The sequence below is a fragment of the Myotis brandtii genome, unplaced genomic scaffold (assembly GCF_000412655.1).
Source record: "Myotis brandtii unplaced genomic scaffold, ASM41265v1 scaffold53, whole genome shotgun sequence".
Lineage (NCBI taxonomy): Eukaryota > Metazoa > Chordata > Mammalia > Chiroptera > Vespertilionidae > Myotis > Myotis brandtii.
Window position 1 is genome coordinate 8977407 of NW_005369942.1, and position 20859 is coordinate 8998265.

Consider the following 20859-nt stretch of genomic DNA (forward strand, 5'->3'; position numbering starts at 1 on the left):
TTTTTTTATTCTGGGCCAGCTTTAGCTCTGAGGCTTGGCTCCAGCTCTGAGGCCTCGGCTGCTGAAAGCAGGTATCTGGTTTGTTTGGGTTCTATAATCGAAACACTGTTTCAACTCCAGCTCTGAGATCCTGGCTGGCTGAAAGCAGGTTTCTGGGGTTTTGTTTAGCTTCTATATTTGTAACAATGTTTCAAACTGCAAGCTCAGAGGCCGGCAGCAGCAGGCGGGGAACGTTGGAGTCCTCCATCACTGAAGCAAGCAAGCCTCCTGTTAGCTTCAAGCTGCCTGGCTGCCAGCTGCCATCTTGGCTGGCAGTTAATTTGCATATCGCCCTGATTAGCCAATGGGAAGGGTAGAGGTGTGACACCAATTTGCATGTTTCTCTTTTATTAGTCTAGATTGATGTGCTGTATAAAAACTAGATGGAATCGTGGACTGATTTGAAAACCAATTAGCAGTATATTTCACTGGCTACTAGAAACCTCAGTTTATTTTTAAGTTCTATTCTGTACTATACATTAGAATTCACTTTTTAGGTCCACAGTAATATGTTCAAGGAAAACCAGAAAATATCCTTCTCCTCTTTTGCTTATGGAGGGTCTCTAACTACTGCAGGACATCTGGAGATGAATACTATAGTGTGAGTTAAGTCAGCCTTTAAACTGATGGAATGGCCCAGCTGGTGTGGCTCAGTGGTTGAGCATCAACCCATAAACCAAGAGGTCACTGGTTTGATTCCTGGTCAGGGCACATGCCCGGGTTGCAGACTTGATCCCCAGTAGGGGGCGTGCAGGAAGCAGCTGATCAATGTTTCTTTCTAATTGGTGTTTCTATCTCTCTATCCCTTTCCCTTCCCATCTCTCTAAAAATCAATAATTTTTTTTTAATTGATGTAATGATCACAAACCAAGCTCAAATGAAAGCTTCCTCCAAAGCTTTTCTCATAGTCCTTGGGTGTCTCAGTGCCTGGCAACATTTGAGTGACACCTGGAAGGAATCTTTTCATTCATGTCACTGTGGTGAATATATAGGTATGTGTACAAAAAAAACTGTAACAACTTTCTTCCTCAAAAGAACACATTAGCCTGAATTTTGATTAGTTATGTTGATACTATCTACAAAATGCCTATAAATCCTTCTCATACAACTGTTTGAATTAATGTAAAAATCAAAAGCAAAACAAAACAAAAATCACTTTGAAGGATTATTTTTAAAGATTTGAAAGAGAGAATGATGTCAAATAGTGCCTGAAAGATTTTTTACATGATAGGTTCTAGGCTGAAAAGAAGACAGCTGTAAGTATTGAGGGGAAATGTCCTGAGAACACAACATCAAATTCAATTATCTTCAGTTGATTATTTTTCTAGTAATGATCAAAGCAATATATTCAATGGGATTTCCATAATTAACTTTTAAGAATATTAAACCTTTGAGATTTTATTTTGCCAAAATCTCCTGTGTAAAACATTTCATATCATCTTAATCACTCAGGGCCACAATAAAACAAAATTGCTAAACTGTGAGCCAAAATAGATTGACATTTTATATGGCCAGCAGAGCTATACTCACCAAATGGACAGTGGCAATAGTAGGACTCCACACCACTTTGGCAGGAACCACCATTAAAGCAGGGGTTGCATTCACAGTAGTTGACTGAAGATTCACACATTTTCCCTGAAAAACATCAAGCTCATTTAAAAAATCTTACACATAAATATATTAACACCACCACTGCATAACCATATATAGAAATCTCTCCTGAGAGATTATATCTTAAAGAAAAGAAATATGAGACCATTCTACTTGACTTGGGGAAATTGAAATATTATCTGAGAGTTCAAAATCTTATTTAATCGTCCTATTGTAAAGATATGCATTATAATATTTAGGAAATAATTACACATACATCTTGAAATAAATAGTGTTTTTAGGTATTTAGGAAATCATAAATGGTGAAGAAATTTAGATGTTTCCCCTAATTTTTTTTTCCGATGTTGCTACATTTTTCACATTTTATAAATGAAGAGGTGAAACTTTTACAGGATAAGTTTCACTGTGGAGATGTCCTTGGCTCAGATTTGTTCAAAGTAATCAATCCCATTTAGCTTCTTTATTGAACTACCATCTGTTCACTCTCAAGAAATATCCCTTAACTTAATGCACGCCTACCTGATGTACAGCAGAATGAGACCTAAGAAAACACACCAAATACATTTTCAAATACTTATCAATATTTATTCTCGACCATGGATTATGAATACTTTGACTTTTTTCAAAACCAATAATATCTAACCGGCACATTTTTCAGTTTACAGAGACTATTCTCATTTATCATCTTGTCAAGCTGAATCCACTAATTTTGACTGAGTGCCTATTATGAACCAGACATGCCAGAGGATGGAGGTATTGCAGTCAAGAAAACAGACAAGGGTCTTAACACAGTGTTTCTATTTTAATGGGGGAGATGATGCACTCAACAGCAAACATTTACATTCACAGGTGAAGGAGAAGAGTTCTTTGGAGGCTAATATCCACCAAAGAAATGATAAAACTACAGCCCAGACCAGTGTAGGTCAGCTCTCAGATCCAGGCTTCACAAGTTATAATTGAATAGTTGATCACTTTATCGGCAAAATTTAGGGTATAAGGCCTATCCCACTTGTTTTTGTTGTGGTATTCTTTTCCTATGTAAACTTAAATGTGTTTTAATACCACCAACTTACACTCTGATCAATTACATGTTATTAATAGATGTATTTCATGTATAATAGAAGAGTTTTCTGGTTCTAAGAAACAATGTGATGTTATCGATTTCTTAATTTCCATTCATTGACAGGAGGGTTTCACTATTTATCTAATTAAATAGAGTTCGTTTCTGTAAAGCATGACTGCACTAATGCTTTTATTAACTGTCTCATGAAGACATGTAAGTTTTATGTGCACAATTAGACTTAATGTTGAGCACCGATAATCCACTTCATCATAATAACTGCTTAAAACACAGTCAAAGTTTCTGTTTAATTTACTTATGTTTTTGTGGCTTGAGTATGTAACCACAATCGTCCTGGTTTGAAATGACAAGTGTGAGTCAGACCTCATGACACTGCTAACAGAAATGTTCCTCTACTTCATGGGGTCATAAACACAACATTTTTCCTTTTATAAATAACATTGGGAACCTCCTTACAAGGCAAAACACTCACAATTTCAGAATACCTTCCTATTCTAAGGGGAAGTAATGAGCATAAACAAGTTACCAATATAGAAGCACAGAAATTATGCTTTAAGTATTGTAGTAACGTGTTACAGGCAGGACAATGTTACCCAAGCCTGTCCAAACATCACACCAGAGACATGCTGTGTCACAGAGAACTCTCCCCTATGGTGTTTTCCAGCTGGATGTGAGGCAGATTATTCTAAAGAAGGGGATTCTTTTTCTTAATGAAGCATCAGTATTGCCCCATAGAGAATAAATAAGACTTACTGGCTATCCTTTTGATTATTTATTTGCCATGAGGAAAGTCACAACTTCTACCACTTTTCCCCACTATAAGAGCATATGTAACTGTCCCATGTGTTGCTGGACTCAGTAAGGTTCCATGTTCTTTTTTTGAAAATCCTTTTAGAGTTGCATTACAAGTAGCATGTATTGAATACATAGATTAATATATTTTCTGGATGTGGTCAGTACCACCTTTATTTTGTGAAAACATGCGTGGCTTACAAAATTACAGACTTCCCTTTGTGAAGACTGGAAATGTGGGGACAAAGGGGAACCAAAAGAGTGGTTTGAGAATGAAGTTAAAATAAATCCTCAACAAAATCTGATTTTTTTTTCTTGCAGATATAACAATATAAATAGACATTATAAGAGAAAAAAAGTTCAACTTTTAACTTAAAAGTGTTTTATTTTCTTATTTTTCTTTAGTAGATAATTATAAAAATGCGAGAAATGACTTTGGTAGGAGTCAAATAAATGAATTAACAATTAAGTTTGGGGAAAATAGTCTTATTTGTAGGGTGTTAGAGTATGTAAATTATTTACCATTCAAAAATTTCATTTGAGTACTCCATTTAATCAGCAAACTGTTTTACAAATTGTTTTACAATTAGTAAATTTGAAAGTGATTGCCATACTAGAAATGGAGATTTGAAGATACAATTTGAAAACTCCACTTAAATTATTCAAAAAAGCCTTTTTTTCAATGTTACTTTTTAAAATTTTACTTCAAATCAAAAGAAATCTCATAAATGCCTATGTCTCAGGTTTGGAAGATTCATGCATGCTTACTCACCCAACTAAAGTCAGCAATACAATCCGTATTATTTTGCATCTACTTCAGTTCTAGTGTTAATGGCCTGGTGATTATCAGGGAATGCAGCAGTTTGAATTACACTAACACGCTCCTGGCAAAAATAACTTGATGTGTTGAAGCACCATGAAACACAATCTTGGATCATTAACTTAATTACTGCTGCAAGCCAGTTAACAATATTTGTCAGTGCCTTGAGGCTTGGAAGAGACTGACAAGTTTGCACAAAGAAAGGCATCCATGTCTTTGGAACTCAAGGAGCTTTTCCTATTAACATTCATTAACTGTCATATGTTAACTGTTAGCTGCTTAGAAGAATAAACTGATCTCACTGCTTGGACGTCCATCAGTTAACTGTGTTGATATACATTATTTCTCACAGGTAGAAGGAATCGTGCTTCTGGAAGTGTAAGCTCTAAGCATCTAAGAATGGGAATTGTGGACGATGGAAATGAATGCATAACAACAGGCTAGGGAGGGCATGCACGGAATTTCCAAGGTTACAGTGAGCTTACTGAAGAAATTTAGCAAATGTGTTCATGTTCAGAGGTAGGTGTGATGAATTGCTGAACTCAAATTGAATCTATGGTGGTCACCTATGGTCTTTACAACAGGATGCATATTGGAGTTTCACTTGTGCTGATAGCACCTTTGAATGTTAGATTATGTAGAGCTGAGCTACATTTATTCTCACCTGTTCAATTTGGACAACCTATGAGGGTAGGATGATTCTTGATATCCTATAGCTCATTCATGCTTTAATATCATATACACATATATGAAATACATGTATATATTAGATCACCACAAGAATTTTTGCATTTCATATTTACAGAGAAGAAAGATTATGTGCAACTATCAACGCCTATTTATGTCTAAATTAATTTTGTTAAAAATATAATTCCATAATACATATATGCTATTTATTCTGAATATTTATGCTTATAAGCTTTTAATTATTTTAGCAGAAAGTAGCTGTTTTTTGCAAACTATGTAAATGTTCCTCTTAGTGTAAAATGCACTAAGAAGACAGTTAATCTAAATATTCTGATCAAGCAGCAGTATGTCTTTTATATCAAAACAATGAAAAAATATCATGTTTAATAAGGGCTGCTACTAAGAAAAGCAAAGAGGAAAAAAAACTGTTTGCCTTTATATACATATTTTTATTTTTATTGATTTCAGAGAGGAAGGGAGAGAGAAATGAAAGCATCAATGATGAGAAAGAATAATTGATTGGCTGCCTCCTGCATGCCCTATACTGGGGATTGGGCCCGCAACCCGGGCATGTGCTTTGACCAGGAATCGAACCGTGAATAAACTCCTGGTTCATAGGTCCATGCTCAACTACTGAGCCACACCGGCTGGGCTGCCTTTGTATTTTAAAGCACATACAAAGACAATCTCAGTGAGGCTGCAGGCGATCGTGTATAATGACATACGTAATCTCCATGAGAAGCTTACACATACATGCTTATTTTCTGCAGAAATAAGAAGCATTTAAGCTACTAGAAACCTGTTTTTAACACTGTAATAGGGTAATGTATCACTTAAGGTAAACTGTCTAATTCCCCTCTGGGAAATAAAATCAAAATAAGAATCGAGGCTTTTACTTTCTCTTGTTCATATGAACCACTTACTCCTCAGTATCTCAGAAAATTTCACTTCATATCACAGTGGTTTCCTGGTCTCGTGGTCACTGACAGCTTAATATACGACTGCTGTGATTTTAAGAGAGTGACTCTTAGTTATCACCCCCATTGTCATGAATGCAAACGTTTGCCAAGTTTCATAGTAAAATGACTGTGCACAAGCTGTATCTCACTTTATAGATCTGGAAAAATATCCTATTTAGACTGTCAAATAACATAAGAGTGATGAATGGACAATCTCCTCCTCCCTGAAATGTCAGGGCTGGCTTACACCACAGCTAAAATGCCTCCAGATGTGTGAAAGCGAGCAGGAAAGGTTAAAGGGGCTATGAACTAATTCTGTTTACCTGCTGCGTTTTATAACACCACCCCTCCCTGTGAAGCAAACTAGAGAGAAGCAATGGGAAAGGGCTAGCTCCACGACCAATCACGAAGTCAGCCCCATTTATGCTGAAATCCGCATATGGTGCCCTGGCTCACGCCCATGGGACTTTCCCTGATCCCTGTCACCTATCAAATGCATTCACACTTTCTCCATGTTCAGGCTATGTGTAAACTCACTCTAAATCTAAGTGTGAAGGAGTCTGTTACACTAAAATGGGAAGTAACAATCTTTATTGTTAAATTCCCAGTAGAAGAAGCAACTTTTTTGAGATGGGGTGAGGGGGGAATTTAGAGGGGTGAGGGTAAAGGAGGGGTGCAGGAGTGTAGTTTTTTTTTTCTTTAGAAATCCTGAACTCATAACATGTATATAGCCCTATTATTCATGATCCTAAGACTACAACTCTGGTAAGACTCACACTTACCTTGTGCCACTGAGGTTTCTTGTCTTCTTAGTGATTCTGTGGCTCACCTCTCTTACCACCACTATTACACTAACACCTCTACGAATACTATTTATTGTCATTGCTACTTACTGAGTGGATTCGGGGCTAGGTGTTTTACAAACATTATTTTAACTTATTACAACAACCCTAAGAGATAAGTAAGCATGATTATTCCCATTTTACAGATGGGGAAATTGAAGGTCAGCTGAAAGTCTGGAATTCACTTAGGTCCCGACTCTATAACAAATTCACTGAGTCACCTGAGAAAACAGACTTAACTTCTCTCTACTGCAGTCTTCTCATCCATAAAAAAATAATTATCCCTACTGCATAGGTTTCTTATCAGAAGTAAATAAAATAAGTACAGATCAAAGACTTAGAACAGTATCTGGCCAATGGGAAATGCTGAAAGCATTTTCAATGCTTATACCCATTGTTAAGTAAAAAAATCACTTAAAAATGAAAAATGAAAAACATTCATTACTTTCTATCATATCTTACCTGATATGGCTAACGTCTTAGTGCAAAGAGCCAAACATTACATACCTGTGTATCCAGTTTTGCAGACACAGTGGAAGCTTCCTGGGAAATTCTGGCAGACGGCACCGTTCTTACAAGGACTGGGCAGGCACTCATTGATATCCCGCTCACAGGCCCTCCCTGTGAAGCCGTCTGGGCAGCTGCATGAAAATCCTCCCACCAAATTGTGGCAGGTCCCGCCATTGTGGCAAGGAGAGGGAAGACACTCATCTATGTCGACTTCACACCGGCTCCCAGCATAACCCGGCAGACACTGGCACAGGAACGGCTGCAACGGCTCGTTGGCCACGATGATGACTGGAAGGCTCTCGTGGCTCTTGACCGTGGGGCTCACCGCCAGTCTTCGGAGGCAGCTCCCCCCGTTCTGGCACGGCCCGTGGGCACACGAGTCGTGATCCACAGATTCCACCTTCACCCCGCTCTGCCGGAGAAGGATCTCTTTGATGCTTTCGAAGAAGGTGGCCACACCGCTGGGATTCACGTACTGATTATGGCCCCGCTTGACGGCTGCGAAGAGAAATGTCCTGTTGTTCTCTTCATAGGCCCCATAGAGCTGCACTGCGGTGCCCAGGCCCGTGAGCTGAGAACCGGCGATGCGCAGGAAGTGAAGGTAGTGGTTGGTCAAGAAGTCCTTCACGGTTGGGACACTGAGCCGCAGGAGGATGCTGCTGTCTATCGTAGCGTTGGAAAAGCCAGCAAAGAAAACACGGATGTTGCTGGTGACTGTGCTGTGAACCCCGTCGCTGCTGAGGACGGTCAGATCGAACGTGCCATCAGTGGACCGTGGCTGGGAATGCAGATCACAAGTGCCCCTGGGAACACTGAAGAGGCTCGTCACCCCTGAGGTCAGGGAGCAGTGGAAGGTGTCCAACACGTCCGGATCCTGTGGCTTCACAGAGCCCAACAGCCCACCAGGAAACACGTTGCCATAATAATTAACAAATATCTCCACCGTCCGAGACTGGGAAGGATTGTCATTTTGGTCTAGCACGGTGATGTGCACAGTCCCTGTGGAAGACATCTGAGGCACACCAGAATCCCGAGTGACCACCGACAGATAGAAGTCTGCAATCTGCTCTCGGTCGATCTCTCTGGTGGTGCTCAGCACTCCAGCGGTGTTCAGACTGAAATAGTTGGTGGCAGGACCTGTGCTCAGCAAGTAATAGGTAAAGGGGCCTTGATTGGGAGGGAGGTCAGGGTCAGTGGACTGAAGGGTCATCACCAGAGTGCCTGGGCGTTTGTTTTCCATAACTTCTCCTTCGCTGATGGTCAGCATTGGCCCATTGTCATTTATGTCTTCCAGGGTGACTAAGAGAGAGGCACTTCCTGTAGCAGAGGGTGTCCCCGAATCAACAGCCAGCACGGTCAGATTATAGATGGGGAGGGTTTCTCGATCCAATTCTGCAGTTACAGTGATCTGTCCTGTCTGTGGGTTGATGGAAAAGGCACCATTTTCATTCCCTGACCCGATAAAGTAAGAGAACCTGCTCCAGCTGGGGACCGAGTCTGAGTCAAAAGCACTGACAAAAGTCACGTGAGTTCCTGTCGGGACCCCTTCGCTGATCTGAACACTATAGATGTTTAGACTGAAAATGGGTGGGTCATTGGCATCGAGCACAGTGATATTTACAGTGACCTCATCTATGTCTGCACCCCTAATGCTGCCAAAATTCTTGGCCAATACCTTCAAAGATACCCTTTCTTCTTTTTCTCTGTCAAGAGGACCAGAAACATAAATCTGTCCAGTCTTCTTATTGATCTGGAAACCCTTCTTCCTACTGTTTCCAAAAATCAAATAATGTACCTCCCCATCCATGCCCAAATCCCGGTCACTGGCAAACACCTCTCCAACAATCGTACCTCTAGGAGCTGCTTCTGAGATTTCAAAATAGTAGAGTTTGGAAACAAAACGAGGCACATATTCATTTGTCCCTTTCAATTGTACATTAACTGTGGCAAAACTGCACCTTTCTTCATCGGGGACATTGAAAGCTTTCACAGTAAGGTGGTAGCTCTGCTTGGTTTCAAAATCCAAGAAGCCTTGAGTGGTGAGGACGCCTGTGTTGGGGTCAATGACAAAGAGGTCACTGTCAGATGACTGTACAGTGTATGCAATCACAGCGTTGGTGCCAGAGTCCGCATCGGTTGCATTTAGGTGGATAACGGTGGTCCCGCTTGGGGCATTTTCCAAAACAGTGGGGAAATATTCCTCAGGGAGGAACACTGGAGAATTGTCATTCACATCGAGCACATTGACAGTCACACTGCAGTAACCCGTCCTTGCAACCCACCCGCCATCAGTAGCACTAATAGTCATTTCATGTTTCTGGCATAGCTCGTAATCAAGAGCTTTGGCGAGTGTCAATACACCGGTGGAAGAATTGATGGCAAAAATGCCCTCTTCATTTCCAGAAGAAATGCTGTACCTAATCAGGCCATTCATCGCTGCGTCTCTATCTCTTGCAGAAACCATTCTGACAACGGCCCCGACACTGTGGCTTTCCGGGATGGTGGCGCTCATGTGGCTTTGAGAGAATTCCGGAGTATGGTAGTTTTCCTCAGTGACAATGATTTGAACCGTGGCTTGGGATGAAAGTGGAGGGTTTCCTTTATCCTTTGCAGTGACAGTGATCAAAAAGTTTTGATTCAAGTCAGAGATGAGGGAAGATGCTACTGAAATCCACCCTGTATTGTTGTCCAACTTAAATTTCCCCAAGTGATTTTCACTGGAAACGAAATACTCCACTTCGGAATTCAATCCGAAATCTTTATCGTCTACTGCAGTAACTTTGATTAACTTTGTACCAACTTTCACGTTTTTGGTGACCGGAGTAAAATATTTACTTTTAAGAAATTGGGGTGCATTGTCATTACTGTCCACTATGTTGATGGTAACGGTTGTCTCACTGAGTAGGGAAGGATTGCCTCGATCCGAAGATGTCACTATAAAACTGTGTCTGTTGATGTTCACGTTACTGAAGCCACTGATGTTTTGGTATTTTAAGATCTGTTTATTGAAAATCTCTCCTGTGGTGGCATTAATCCTGAAGTACTCTGACTGAGATTTTATAAAATAAACCACTTGTCCATTTGACCCCTCGTCAGGATCGGTTGCAGACACCTGAGTCACTTTGGAGCCGATTTCAGCAAGTTCGGGGCAATCTAAATAATAGGAGGGCCTGCTAAATCTCGGAGCATTGTCATTGACATCTGTCACAAATATCGTGACGTCTGTACTTACAGTCCACCCGGAATCATGTGCAGAAACGCGGATTCTGTAACGGTCTGTATCTTCTCTATTTAAAGGTCTACTGATGACAATATCCCCTGTGCTGGGATTAATGGTAAATGGAAGGCTTGTGTCCATGATAGAATATCTACTGATTGCATTGACACCAGTGTCTTCATCAGAAGTCGTGACACGTGTAACCGTGTACCCTAAGGGGGAGTTTTCAGAAACATGGGCACTAAAGATCTGAGAAAACCTCGGGGCATTATCATTTTCATCTAAAATGTGAATGATGACTTCTACTGAGCTGCTCTGAGAAGGAGAGCCTTTGTCTGAGGACTTTATGGTGAGCACATACTGAGATACCTTTTCCCTGTCTAGAGGCCGAATGCTTCTAATTTCGCCAGTGGCATGATCGATGCTGAAACTGTGTTCTTTGTTGCCATTAACAATATCATAATCTAACTGTCCATTGGGTCCACTGTCTTTGTCCGTTGCTGAGACAGTAAGTATTTTTCGAGGAGAAAGATTTTCCAATATTTCAGACACAAATGGATCTTCCTTAAAAATCGGGGCATTGTCGTTGACATCTAATACAGCTATGTCGAGTTTCTCATAAGAGGAGAAAGGAGGGAACCCTCCATCTCTGGCCTCTATCCACACAACATATTTTTGCATCTTTTCAAAATCCAGTGGCCGACTAATGGACACCTGCCCTGTTAACTGATCAATCTGGAACGTGCTGCCAAGATTCCCACTTGCGATATAATAGGACAAAGGTTCCCCTCTCAGGGAGGACCCCGTAACAGTGGTGACCTGAGTGCCGACTGGCTGGTTCTCGGGAAACATGAAAGTTTGTTCTTTGGCTCTGACTTTGGGGAAATCGGCCTTGTTCACGAACCTAACAGTCACTGTTGTAGAATCTGTCTTTGGAAACGAGCCACCGTCTTTCACATGGACAGAGAATGTCACTTCTGAAGCTCCATTCAATGGCCCGGCTGCCATGATAGCTCCCCGCAGTGGGTCAATGTGAAATTTCTCAGAGTTTCTACCTGACAGAGAGTAATGCAGTTCAGAATTGGGTCCAATATCAGCGTCTGTGACTGTGACCGCAAAGACGAAGGCACCTATGAATGAGGGAGCATTCAGTTAGAATCCCAGGGAACCCAAACAGAACATTCGGTAGTAGGTTAATGCATATAAAATACTATATTTCTACCTGATGTAATTTTATTTCTCACAATTACTAGGGGAGGATGATGCCTCCTCTATTGTCCCAAAAGTTGCAAAATAAAATCTACTTAACAATAGTCTTCAGAGACTGACCTGCCATTTCCTAACTAAGGCCTATGTGGCCTAAAGGATTTAATATTCTGCAGTATGCCTTTGAGAGGAGCATAGGGAAGAGCAATGGCTAATCATTCCGAATTATAGTTCGTGGGAGATAAATCTGCACATCATACAACTTCCAGCCCACATGATTGTAACATGCACTGTGCTAACAGTTGTGCTGCTACCCCATGTAAAAGATAATTGCTCTTTTATGTCTTAAAACATTCCTCAATTACCATATATGTAATGATGTCCACAAAAATAATATGCTTAAAAAAATCACTGTTGATTCCTTATGCCTACTGTTTCACAGTAAAATTCTTTTACCTGTGAGCTATTATGCCATGGAGACAAAACATAAGCATAAGTATACATATGAATCTATAAGTCAACTCAAACAATTATAAAAGAGTAAGAAATAAGAACTTAGAAAGAATGGACCCAATGTGGATTCCAAAAGTCAGTGCTTGGGATGAGTGCCAACAAAACAGATTGTAGGAGAAATATGCAGGGGAGCTGCCAGAAGGACATGTTTTTGATATTCTCATTCAGAAACCCTTCCCAAATCTGCACTCCCAGCCCTACCAAAGAGTTTGTGACAAAACTGAAAAGTCTTTTATAAAAATAAAAAGGCCAGTGATCCTGATTAATTATGTCTAATGAGGAAAAGATGCTGGCGTGTCCCTCACTTTGCGTAGGAGATGTAACGTTGCATCACTGAATACTGGATGTGATTAGAGTCATGTCTGCCAGCATCATTTCAGCTAAAGGCCTTCATCAGGGACCTATGACTTTGATATCAACGTTTCCCTTTGATAGAAAGTTGGCAAAACTTTATGGATATTATACCTTCAATTGCTATTAATTAGATATTCTTGAGTGCATAGAAGATCAAAGATCCCTGAGAGGAGGAATCCTGGGTCCATTTATTTATTTTTTCTTCTAATTAAAAATATTTTAAAGCAAGGAAGATTAAGTGAATCGTGGTCTTTAGTTGTGTTTATTCCCGTTTGAAAACTCATCTCAGAAACTGCAGATGGCAGATGATTTGTGCGGTTCTGAAGAGAGTGTGCCGTTCTTTGCAAAAAAAGCAAAGGCAACCAAACTAAATTTGAAAGAGATGCAGAATAATAAATGCATGCTGTCAGCATGAAAGTGGCTCATTAATGGCTCCATAAACTTACTAACAAATAAACCTGCACCCCTCAAAACTGGAATAAAATGATATTAATGATAAGAATTAATTAGAATTATTCATTCATTAAACATATTTTTAAAAATCTACCTATGAAGCATTGAAGTAAAATATTCATTTTCTAACCATGAATATAGCTGAATTCCTATCAATTCCAGATAATGTTTCAGGCACTGGGATATGGCATGAAAAAAAGAGAGATCTGTCCCTCCTCTCAGGGAACTTACAAATTACATCTCCAGGCAGAACCCTACCTGACTGCAAGTCCTATTTATTTTAATCACCTAACAATATTCAAGTCATATTAAGAAACAGTACTAGGAAAGATGTAGCAATTATAAAATCTCAAACACAATTGGTTGATGAAGAAAGAATTAATTTGTGAGATTCAATGTTCCTTCAGTTTTGTTAGGCAAAACAAGTAGAATTTCAGAGGATTTGCAAGCACAGGCCATATCAAAGCTATACATGTAAAAATGAAAGAAGTGTGTTTTATAGAACATGTCCAATGCATCATGTGATTACCTGGAGGAGTAGGCGATGGGATGTGTGTGACATATGGGTGATGTTGAAATCTTGGTGGATTGTCGTTGACATCAGTCACGGTGACCAGCACGCTGGCAGAACTGGAAAGAGGCCCTGGGGACCCAGCATCACTGGAAACCACCACTAATGTGTAATTTTCTCTTGTCTCCCTGTCCAGCAGCGCACTGGTGATGATCTGTCCTGTGGAGGGGTTGATGGTGAACTGAGAGTTTCCACCGATGATCCTGTAGCTAAAGCAGAGAGCAGAGATGGCAGGTTTCTTCTAGGTACAATATTGTAGCACCTGTTTACTGTAATTTAAAAACTGAGGCAGAAATGTAACCCAAGACATTACAAGTCAGATCACACAGCAATGAAAAAAATACAGCTGGAAGACAAATCTTTCAAATGTTATGTGAATATCACACTGACATTCTTTATTGTGAGATGTCCAATGACCTCAAGCAGGTCCTCGCAAGCTTTGTGGGCTTCTTAAATCACGCAAGACCCCAAAATGTACCCAGAAGACCAGTGTGTTTTAAATAGACGAGCCAGAAAGCATAAATCAGGGCATTGCTCTAATAGTGTGGTTAATGGCCAGGACCACAGACGAACATCTGTTAGATGAATCTAAACGTTATTTTTCTGCTGTGTGCCATAATGTCCCAGGGAAGAGCAGTTGAAAGCTTCTCTTTCAAGACGAAAACACTGTATTTGATACACATTGACTATCCAGAACAACTAGAGAACTGATTATTTACACAGAGACATTCCTAGCTACTAATTCTCTCATTTTTCATTCCTCACATGGCCATGCTGCTCTGCTTGCTTGTTGTCAGGAGAGGTAGGCCATCTCCATGGATATTTTGATGCTAACCAGATTGGTTAACAGACAGGATTTTCCACTGAGAATAGCTTCTCTCTTCTTTCTGGAGAGGAAAGCTATCTGCATATATTCCTGAGAGATCCGCTAGGGAAGAAGTTCCTAAGCTTGAAGGTTCAGAAATTGGCTGGGGTCCATCCTTTCTAAGGTTGGAGGTAGCAAAGAAATAGATGTCTTTAAAAGCTTTCTCTTTTAGACCAACAAAGAAATGCCCTTGCTGGAATTAGGCACGTGTTTCTGTAGTTTGGTTTGCGTTCATAAAAACATAGCAACAGCATGTGTCTCACAGAAACAGCAGGAAAAACCCACACTGCAGCCGGCAGAGTGCACTCAGAGAAAGTCACTTATGATGCTCTTGGTAAATTTCAGTAGAATCTTCAGATAACATCTTTTTTTGGTAAAGCAATGGAGAAAAATCAGATTGAAAGATTTTCACGCCCTAACTGGTTTGGCTCAGTGGATAGAGCATCAGCCTGCGGACTGAAGGGTCCCAGGTTCAATTCCGGCCAAGGGCATGTACCTTGGTTGCGGGCACATCCCCAGTGGGGAGTGTGCAAGAGGCAGCTGATCAATGTTTCTCTCTCATCGATGTTTCTAACTCTCTATCCCTCTCCCTTCCTCTCTGTAAAAAAATCAATAAAATATATTTTTTTTAAAAAAAGAAAGATTTTCAGGAAAATATGGCTGGAAAAAATGTGAGGTTGTGATCTACCCTCTCAAAAACATCAGGGAACAGACATTCAAACCTCAGGAAGGCAGGGGAGGGTGGAAAGTGGGGGTAAGAGATCAACCAAAGGACTTGTATGCATGCACATAAGCACAGACAGTAGGGGGTGAGGGCATGTGCTGGGGGGTGGGACCGGATGGGGAGAGGTCAATGGGGGTAAAAGAAGACATGTAATACTTTAAACAATAAAGAATTTAAATTTTAAAAAACATGGGAAAAAATTGAGTAGAAGCAGAAGTTCTAAAAAAATATTAGAATCATTCTTCAATGCATTCATTTCAGTGCCATTCACTATTATGTTGCAGACATTGTGCAAAGAAGACGATATTAAGAATAAAATAGCCCTGTCTGGTGTGGCTCGGTTGAGTGTCCTCCCATGTACTAGAAGGTCCCATGCACTGGAAGGTTGCCAGCTGGTTCCAGGTTCCATTCCTTGTCAAGGCACATACCCAGGTATGGGCTAGATCCCCATTTTGTTGGAATCCCTATGTTACTTAGCACCTAAATGGTCTCACTGGTTTCTCTCTAAATCTTCTTTCTGCAATCCTACCTCCTCCAATCCAATCCAAATACAAATCAGTGCATGTTGCTCCCTAATTACAATCCATCAATAGTTTCCCACTTAAAAATACAATTTAAAATCCCAATTCTTTACCATGACCTAAAGGTCCTTTTGTAGTCTACATGATGTGGCCCCTGCCTCCCTCCCTGACCCTTTCCTCACTGTGATCCAGACTTACAAACCTCCCTAAACACACCAGGCTGACTTCTAGCCAACAGCCCCGGATGTCCAGGCCTTCCACAATACTCACATCTAAAAGTCCCTTGTCACTCTCCAGTGCAACATCCCGTTTTATTTTTAAGGCTGTCCTCCCTATATGAAGTAATCTTACCTATTTTACATTTACTTGTCTAAAACCATGCAGGCTCAAAGAAAATGGAAACTTTGTCTTGTTCATCACTGTTATTCATACTAGCGACTCAATGTTTATTTAATAAAAAATACATTGAGGCCTCCTAGCTAACTCAGTCATCTCTGTCAGGGGGAACAGACTAATTACTGCCAGTTTCCCAAAGTGAGTTTTTAAATAGGAAATTAATAACAAACAAAATAAATCATTAACCGAATCATCGCTAGGCATAGATGGCTATTCAACAACAGATAACCACAATTGGGTACGTGTTAATATGATGACATTTTTGGCAAAATTGAGCACCATATTCATTTAATGCAAAGACTAATGTTTAATGAGAAAAATAATCAAAATTTACAGAGGAAAAGGTGCTGACCTAATGACAGCGTTGGTTGAAGTGTCCGCGTCTGAGGCATTGACCAATAGGACGTCTGTTCCTGTCGGTGCATCTTCGGGAATCGTAGTGAAATACAATTTACTGGCAAAAGTGGGGACATTGTCATTGACATCATCTACTATGACATTGATTGTTCCAGTTCCAGTCAGGGCAGGGGACCCTAGAGGGGGGAAAAAATCAAGTCTCAGATGTTTATAAATAACAGTAATCATAATGACTTTAATACCTAGCTGTAGACAACACTACTAGAGAGAATTTAGAAACAGCTCCAGGTTAAATTTCTGAACAGAGATAAGTATTCATTTTAAATTTTGTGACAAAAAATATATTAATTTATGATCTGGTATTTCAGTTCTTGCCTAGTGATACTGTAGAAACAGAGTTTCAACTTCTTCTATTTTGAAGGTGCTGATTCAACAGTATAGAACACAACAATATCATTAAAACACCACAAAAGAGGCATGGCGGGCTTCTCTGAAATCACATTAAAATAAGCCAAACCAGATTTGGAGAACACCCTTGGGCACGGAATCGCTGGCCCTCTTAGTGTAAATAAAGGCAGCGTTAAGAACTGTAGTCCTAGCTGTAACTATCAATGTTAATGTTAAAATTTTCAACTGGGTGCCCGAGGTCTTTCAATCCCCGTTACTGTACTAACTGATATTTGTTTATGGGGAGAGGGGAAGGCTTCCGGTTATATTTCAAAACTGTAATCTCTCACTTTCTGGAAATAACATTATGTCAGTGAGCTGACTTGGAATCATTTTTATGCATTTACTTAATATTTAACATAAATGTGAAACAATTCACATTTATTTCCTGTTTCAGCTCTGATATCAACACATAGTGAAAACCCGACATTGACCAGAACCTTGGATATGCTGTCTGTATTACACACAGTTGGCAGACTCTTATGGTGAAGGTCAGATGTCCTATTTGGTGAGATTCTGTTATTTGTCCCCCAACTCAAAGGCAAATCATCTGCCGTTAGTTGTGTTTTTAAGATAATTTTCAAACTTTCATTTGTGCTGAGCTCTGGACAAGTGGAACCCAGAGCACAGCACCCGGCACGTGCTACAGGAACTGCAGGCACCCAGCTATTTGCAGTTGGAAGCTTGTGGGTCAACTGAAGACAATACTCTAGTCACAGATTTTGAATTTCTAACAAGGGACATGTTAAAGCTAAAATAAATATCTTCAGGGGTATTATTGATGGCCAGTGTTTGGCCTAAATCTCTTAAATGTGTGTTTAATTATATACAACATGGCAAAATGGAAATTAATGATCTGAATAATGTCAGTGTTTCTCCCGCTGATTGAATTAGAAAAAAAAGTTAACCAAAGGATACCTGTGCATTTGTGTGGGCAAAAGGGAATGTCATGGGAAGGATAATTACACACAGTGAACTGAGAGAGGGGATAACTAAATCAAGGCCCCAAGGCGAGGGATGGGAGGAGATGTAGAGCTCTTTTAGCTCTTTTACTGACACTGTGTTCTACTCACTGAATCTCAGTCTCCTCATCTGCAAAATGGGAATAATGAGAATAGAACCTACCCCAGAGAAGTACTGAGGGAATGTAACATGTTTAGGATAATGCCGGCACAGAGTTAAAATATATTATATGTTACTCATTGTTCTTGTAGTTGTTGTAAAAACAAGAAAAATGAAAATTTGCCATATTAAAGGTCCATTTTTAATCTAACAAATGTCTGTGTCATAGTTCTCAGATGTTTGCTGCCATGAAACTTTTGACTTGATGCTTTAATACTATTATTCAAGAAAACATTTTGAATAATCCCTTGCTCCTAATGATTGCGTAGTAGTGTAAATACATGAATACTTAGCTCTCGAAAATTTCACAGCTTTGTGGATTTTATAAAGTGCACAATTTTTAAATTTACACAGGGAGTTTAAAGAAGACTTGAATATTTCTGATATGCACATTGCTCTCTAATTGATGATGCTTCAGCTTGTTAGGAAATAACCCAGTAACTGCCAAGCAGAGGTTTTCTCTTGGTATACTAAAGTGTCTGATGACACATATATGGAAAACCACATAAAATGGTGACTAACTCCTTTGGTTAGGAACATGTGATTTCTTTCTTTGTCTATAAACTATATAAATATTGTTGGTGATGTGTTTTCTGAATTAGTAAGCAGTAAGAAAATTGTTTACCCAGGAAAATATTCAGCAAGTTCAATCTCACTGTCTTCATACCAGAGGATATCACATTTTTCCGAAAGGTTTTAAAAGCACACCAGTGACAGCAGATGATTCTGGCTGGAGAAGCTGCCCGACAGGTGATCCCCTATCCACATGGGGCCTCCTCTCAAGCACAGAACAACCCCCAGAGTCCCCTTCCTCCCCTTATTAGCTGCCACAACCCACTCCATAAGCTCCTGGGTTCTTCACTTCCTGTTCTCCTCCCACTTCAAGAATGGATAACTATCGAGGTGCAATCTTGCCCATGGCCTCACTTCCTTGTCACCCGAGGAGATGTGCATGATGCTCTTATTTTCTCTTTTGTAAGAAAAACCTTACAAAGACATTGTTCTAAATTTCTGTCTTTTACTAAGACTTACCTAATCTCTCATTTGAATTCTGCCTGCAAGATTTTTCACTTTTATTACTGGGGACAGAGCCAACATGCCCTTACCCCACCCCAACCCCAGCCTCCTACTTGTCTACTGACAGCATGAGCTCGAAGGCACTGCCTCTCAGCTTGAGTCAGGAAGATGAGGTTAAGGGAGAAAACGGGAAGGCCCCCGCTTCCTAGAGAGTAAGTCTCATTTCTGCAGCACTGTTCCCAGATGAAGGGCTTCCTCTTCTCTGAGAGTTGAGTGATGAAAACATCCATTGTTGTTTTTGTTTGTTTGCCTCTTTTTGAACCTTTCCTCTTCACCATGTGAAGAAATGGTCTAAGACGCTTATGTTCCTGGTTCCCAACATATTTTTGGTTATATTCCATGTGAAATGCTGCATCATATTTAATATTACTCTATCTGCACTCCAGTACTTTCCGCTGGCTCAAAACTGATATATCCAAGTGACTATTTGTTGTCTCCTCTCGCAAGTTACCAAAGGGCCCAGCATTTGTATGCCAAAAACTGAAATCACAATGTTCATAATTAAACTTAGCCCATATATCTATAATAATAAAAGCATAATATGCTAATTAGACCAGATATCCTTCCAGACAACCTTCTGGACGAAGCCTCGGCTGCGAGGGAAGGATCCAGGCAGCCACTCACTGCAGCTGCGAAGGCCTACTCTTGCACGAATTTCATGCATTGGACCTCTACTTTATATATAAATTGAAATACATCTGTACATATACATGTATACATACGTACTTATATATACCTTTAGCTGTCTACATACATATATATATGCATATATATAGCCTATCTAATAAAAGAGTAATATTCAAATTAACCATCACTTTATATATAAATTGAAATACATCTGTATATATACATGTATACATACATACTTATATATACCTTTAGCTGTCTACATATATATATATATCCTATCTAATAAAAGAGTGATATGCAAATTAACCATCACTCCATCACAAAGATGGCTGTGGACACGGAGCTGGAGTGAGCAGGAGGCTTGTATTGCCTCAGCAATGGAGGAAGCCAAGCTTCCCGCCTGCCCTGCTGGCCCTGAGCTCCGCTCAAGGCTACAAAGTTTCAATTATAGAAGATAAATAAATCCCAGATACCTGCTTCCAGCCCACAGGCATGGCCAGCCTGAAAACGGCCCTCAGCCCCTCACTCAGGCTGGCCAGGCACCCCAGTATGGACTCCCACCTTGAAGGGGCTGTGGCCAGCCTGAAAACAGCCATCAGCCCCTCACCCATGCTGGCCAGGCACCCTAGTGGGGCCCTCCACCCTGAAGGGGATGTGACCAGCCTTCAAACAGCCATCAGCCCCTCACCCAGGCTGGCCAGGCACCCCAGTGGGACCCCCACCCTAATCCAGGACCAACCACCTGGCCCCCACCCGTGCACCAGGCCTCTATCTATACTAATAAAAGGGTAATATGCTAATTAGACTGGGAGACCTTCCAGGAGACTTTCCAGACGTTCTTCTGGACAAAGCCATGGTGGCGGGGCCGAGGTAGAGGCGGTTAGAGTCCAAGAGGGGAGGGCAGTTGTGGGTGATCAGGCCAGGATGGGACGGCAGTTGTGGGTGATCAGGCTGATGGGGGGCGGAGCCATTGGAGGTAAGCAGACCAGTAGGCGGGGGCGAGCAGGCCAGTGGGGAGGGAAGATGGGGGCAAGCAGGCCAGCAGGGAGGGCAGTTGGGGGCAAG

General features: G+C 40.6%; 1 protein-coding gene across 1 annotated transcript in view; it reads right to left on the reverse strand.

The window, feature by feature from the left end:
* Positions 1-20859, reverse strand: part of FAT4 (FAT atypical cadherin 4) — a 159400-nt gene that overhangs the window by 22849 nt on the left and 115692 nt on the right. The window contains exons 7-10 of the mRNA XM_014548952.1: positions 16514-16694; positions 13614-13864; positions 7339-11688; positions 1570-1674 (exon numbers count right to left, since the gene is read on the reverse strand). Of these exons, the coding sequence (XP_014404438.1) occupies positions 1570-1674; positions 7339-11688; positions 13614-13864; positions 16514-16694 (4887 nt within the window). The remainder of the gene's footprint in view (positions 1-1569; positions 1675-7338; positions 11689-13613; positions 13865-16513; positions 16695-20859) is intronic.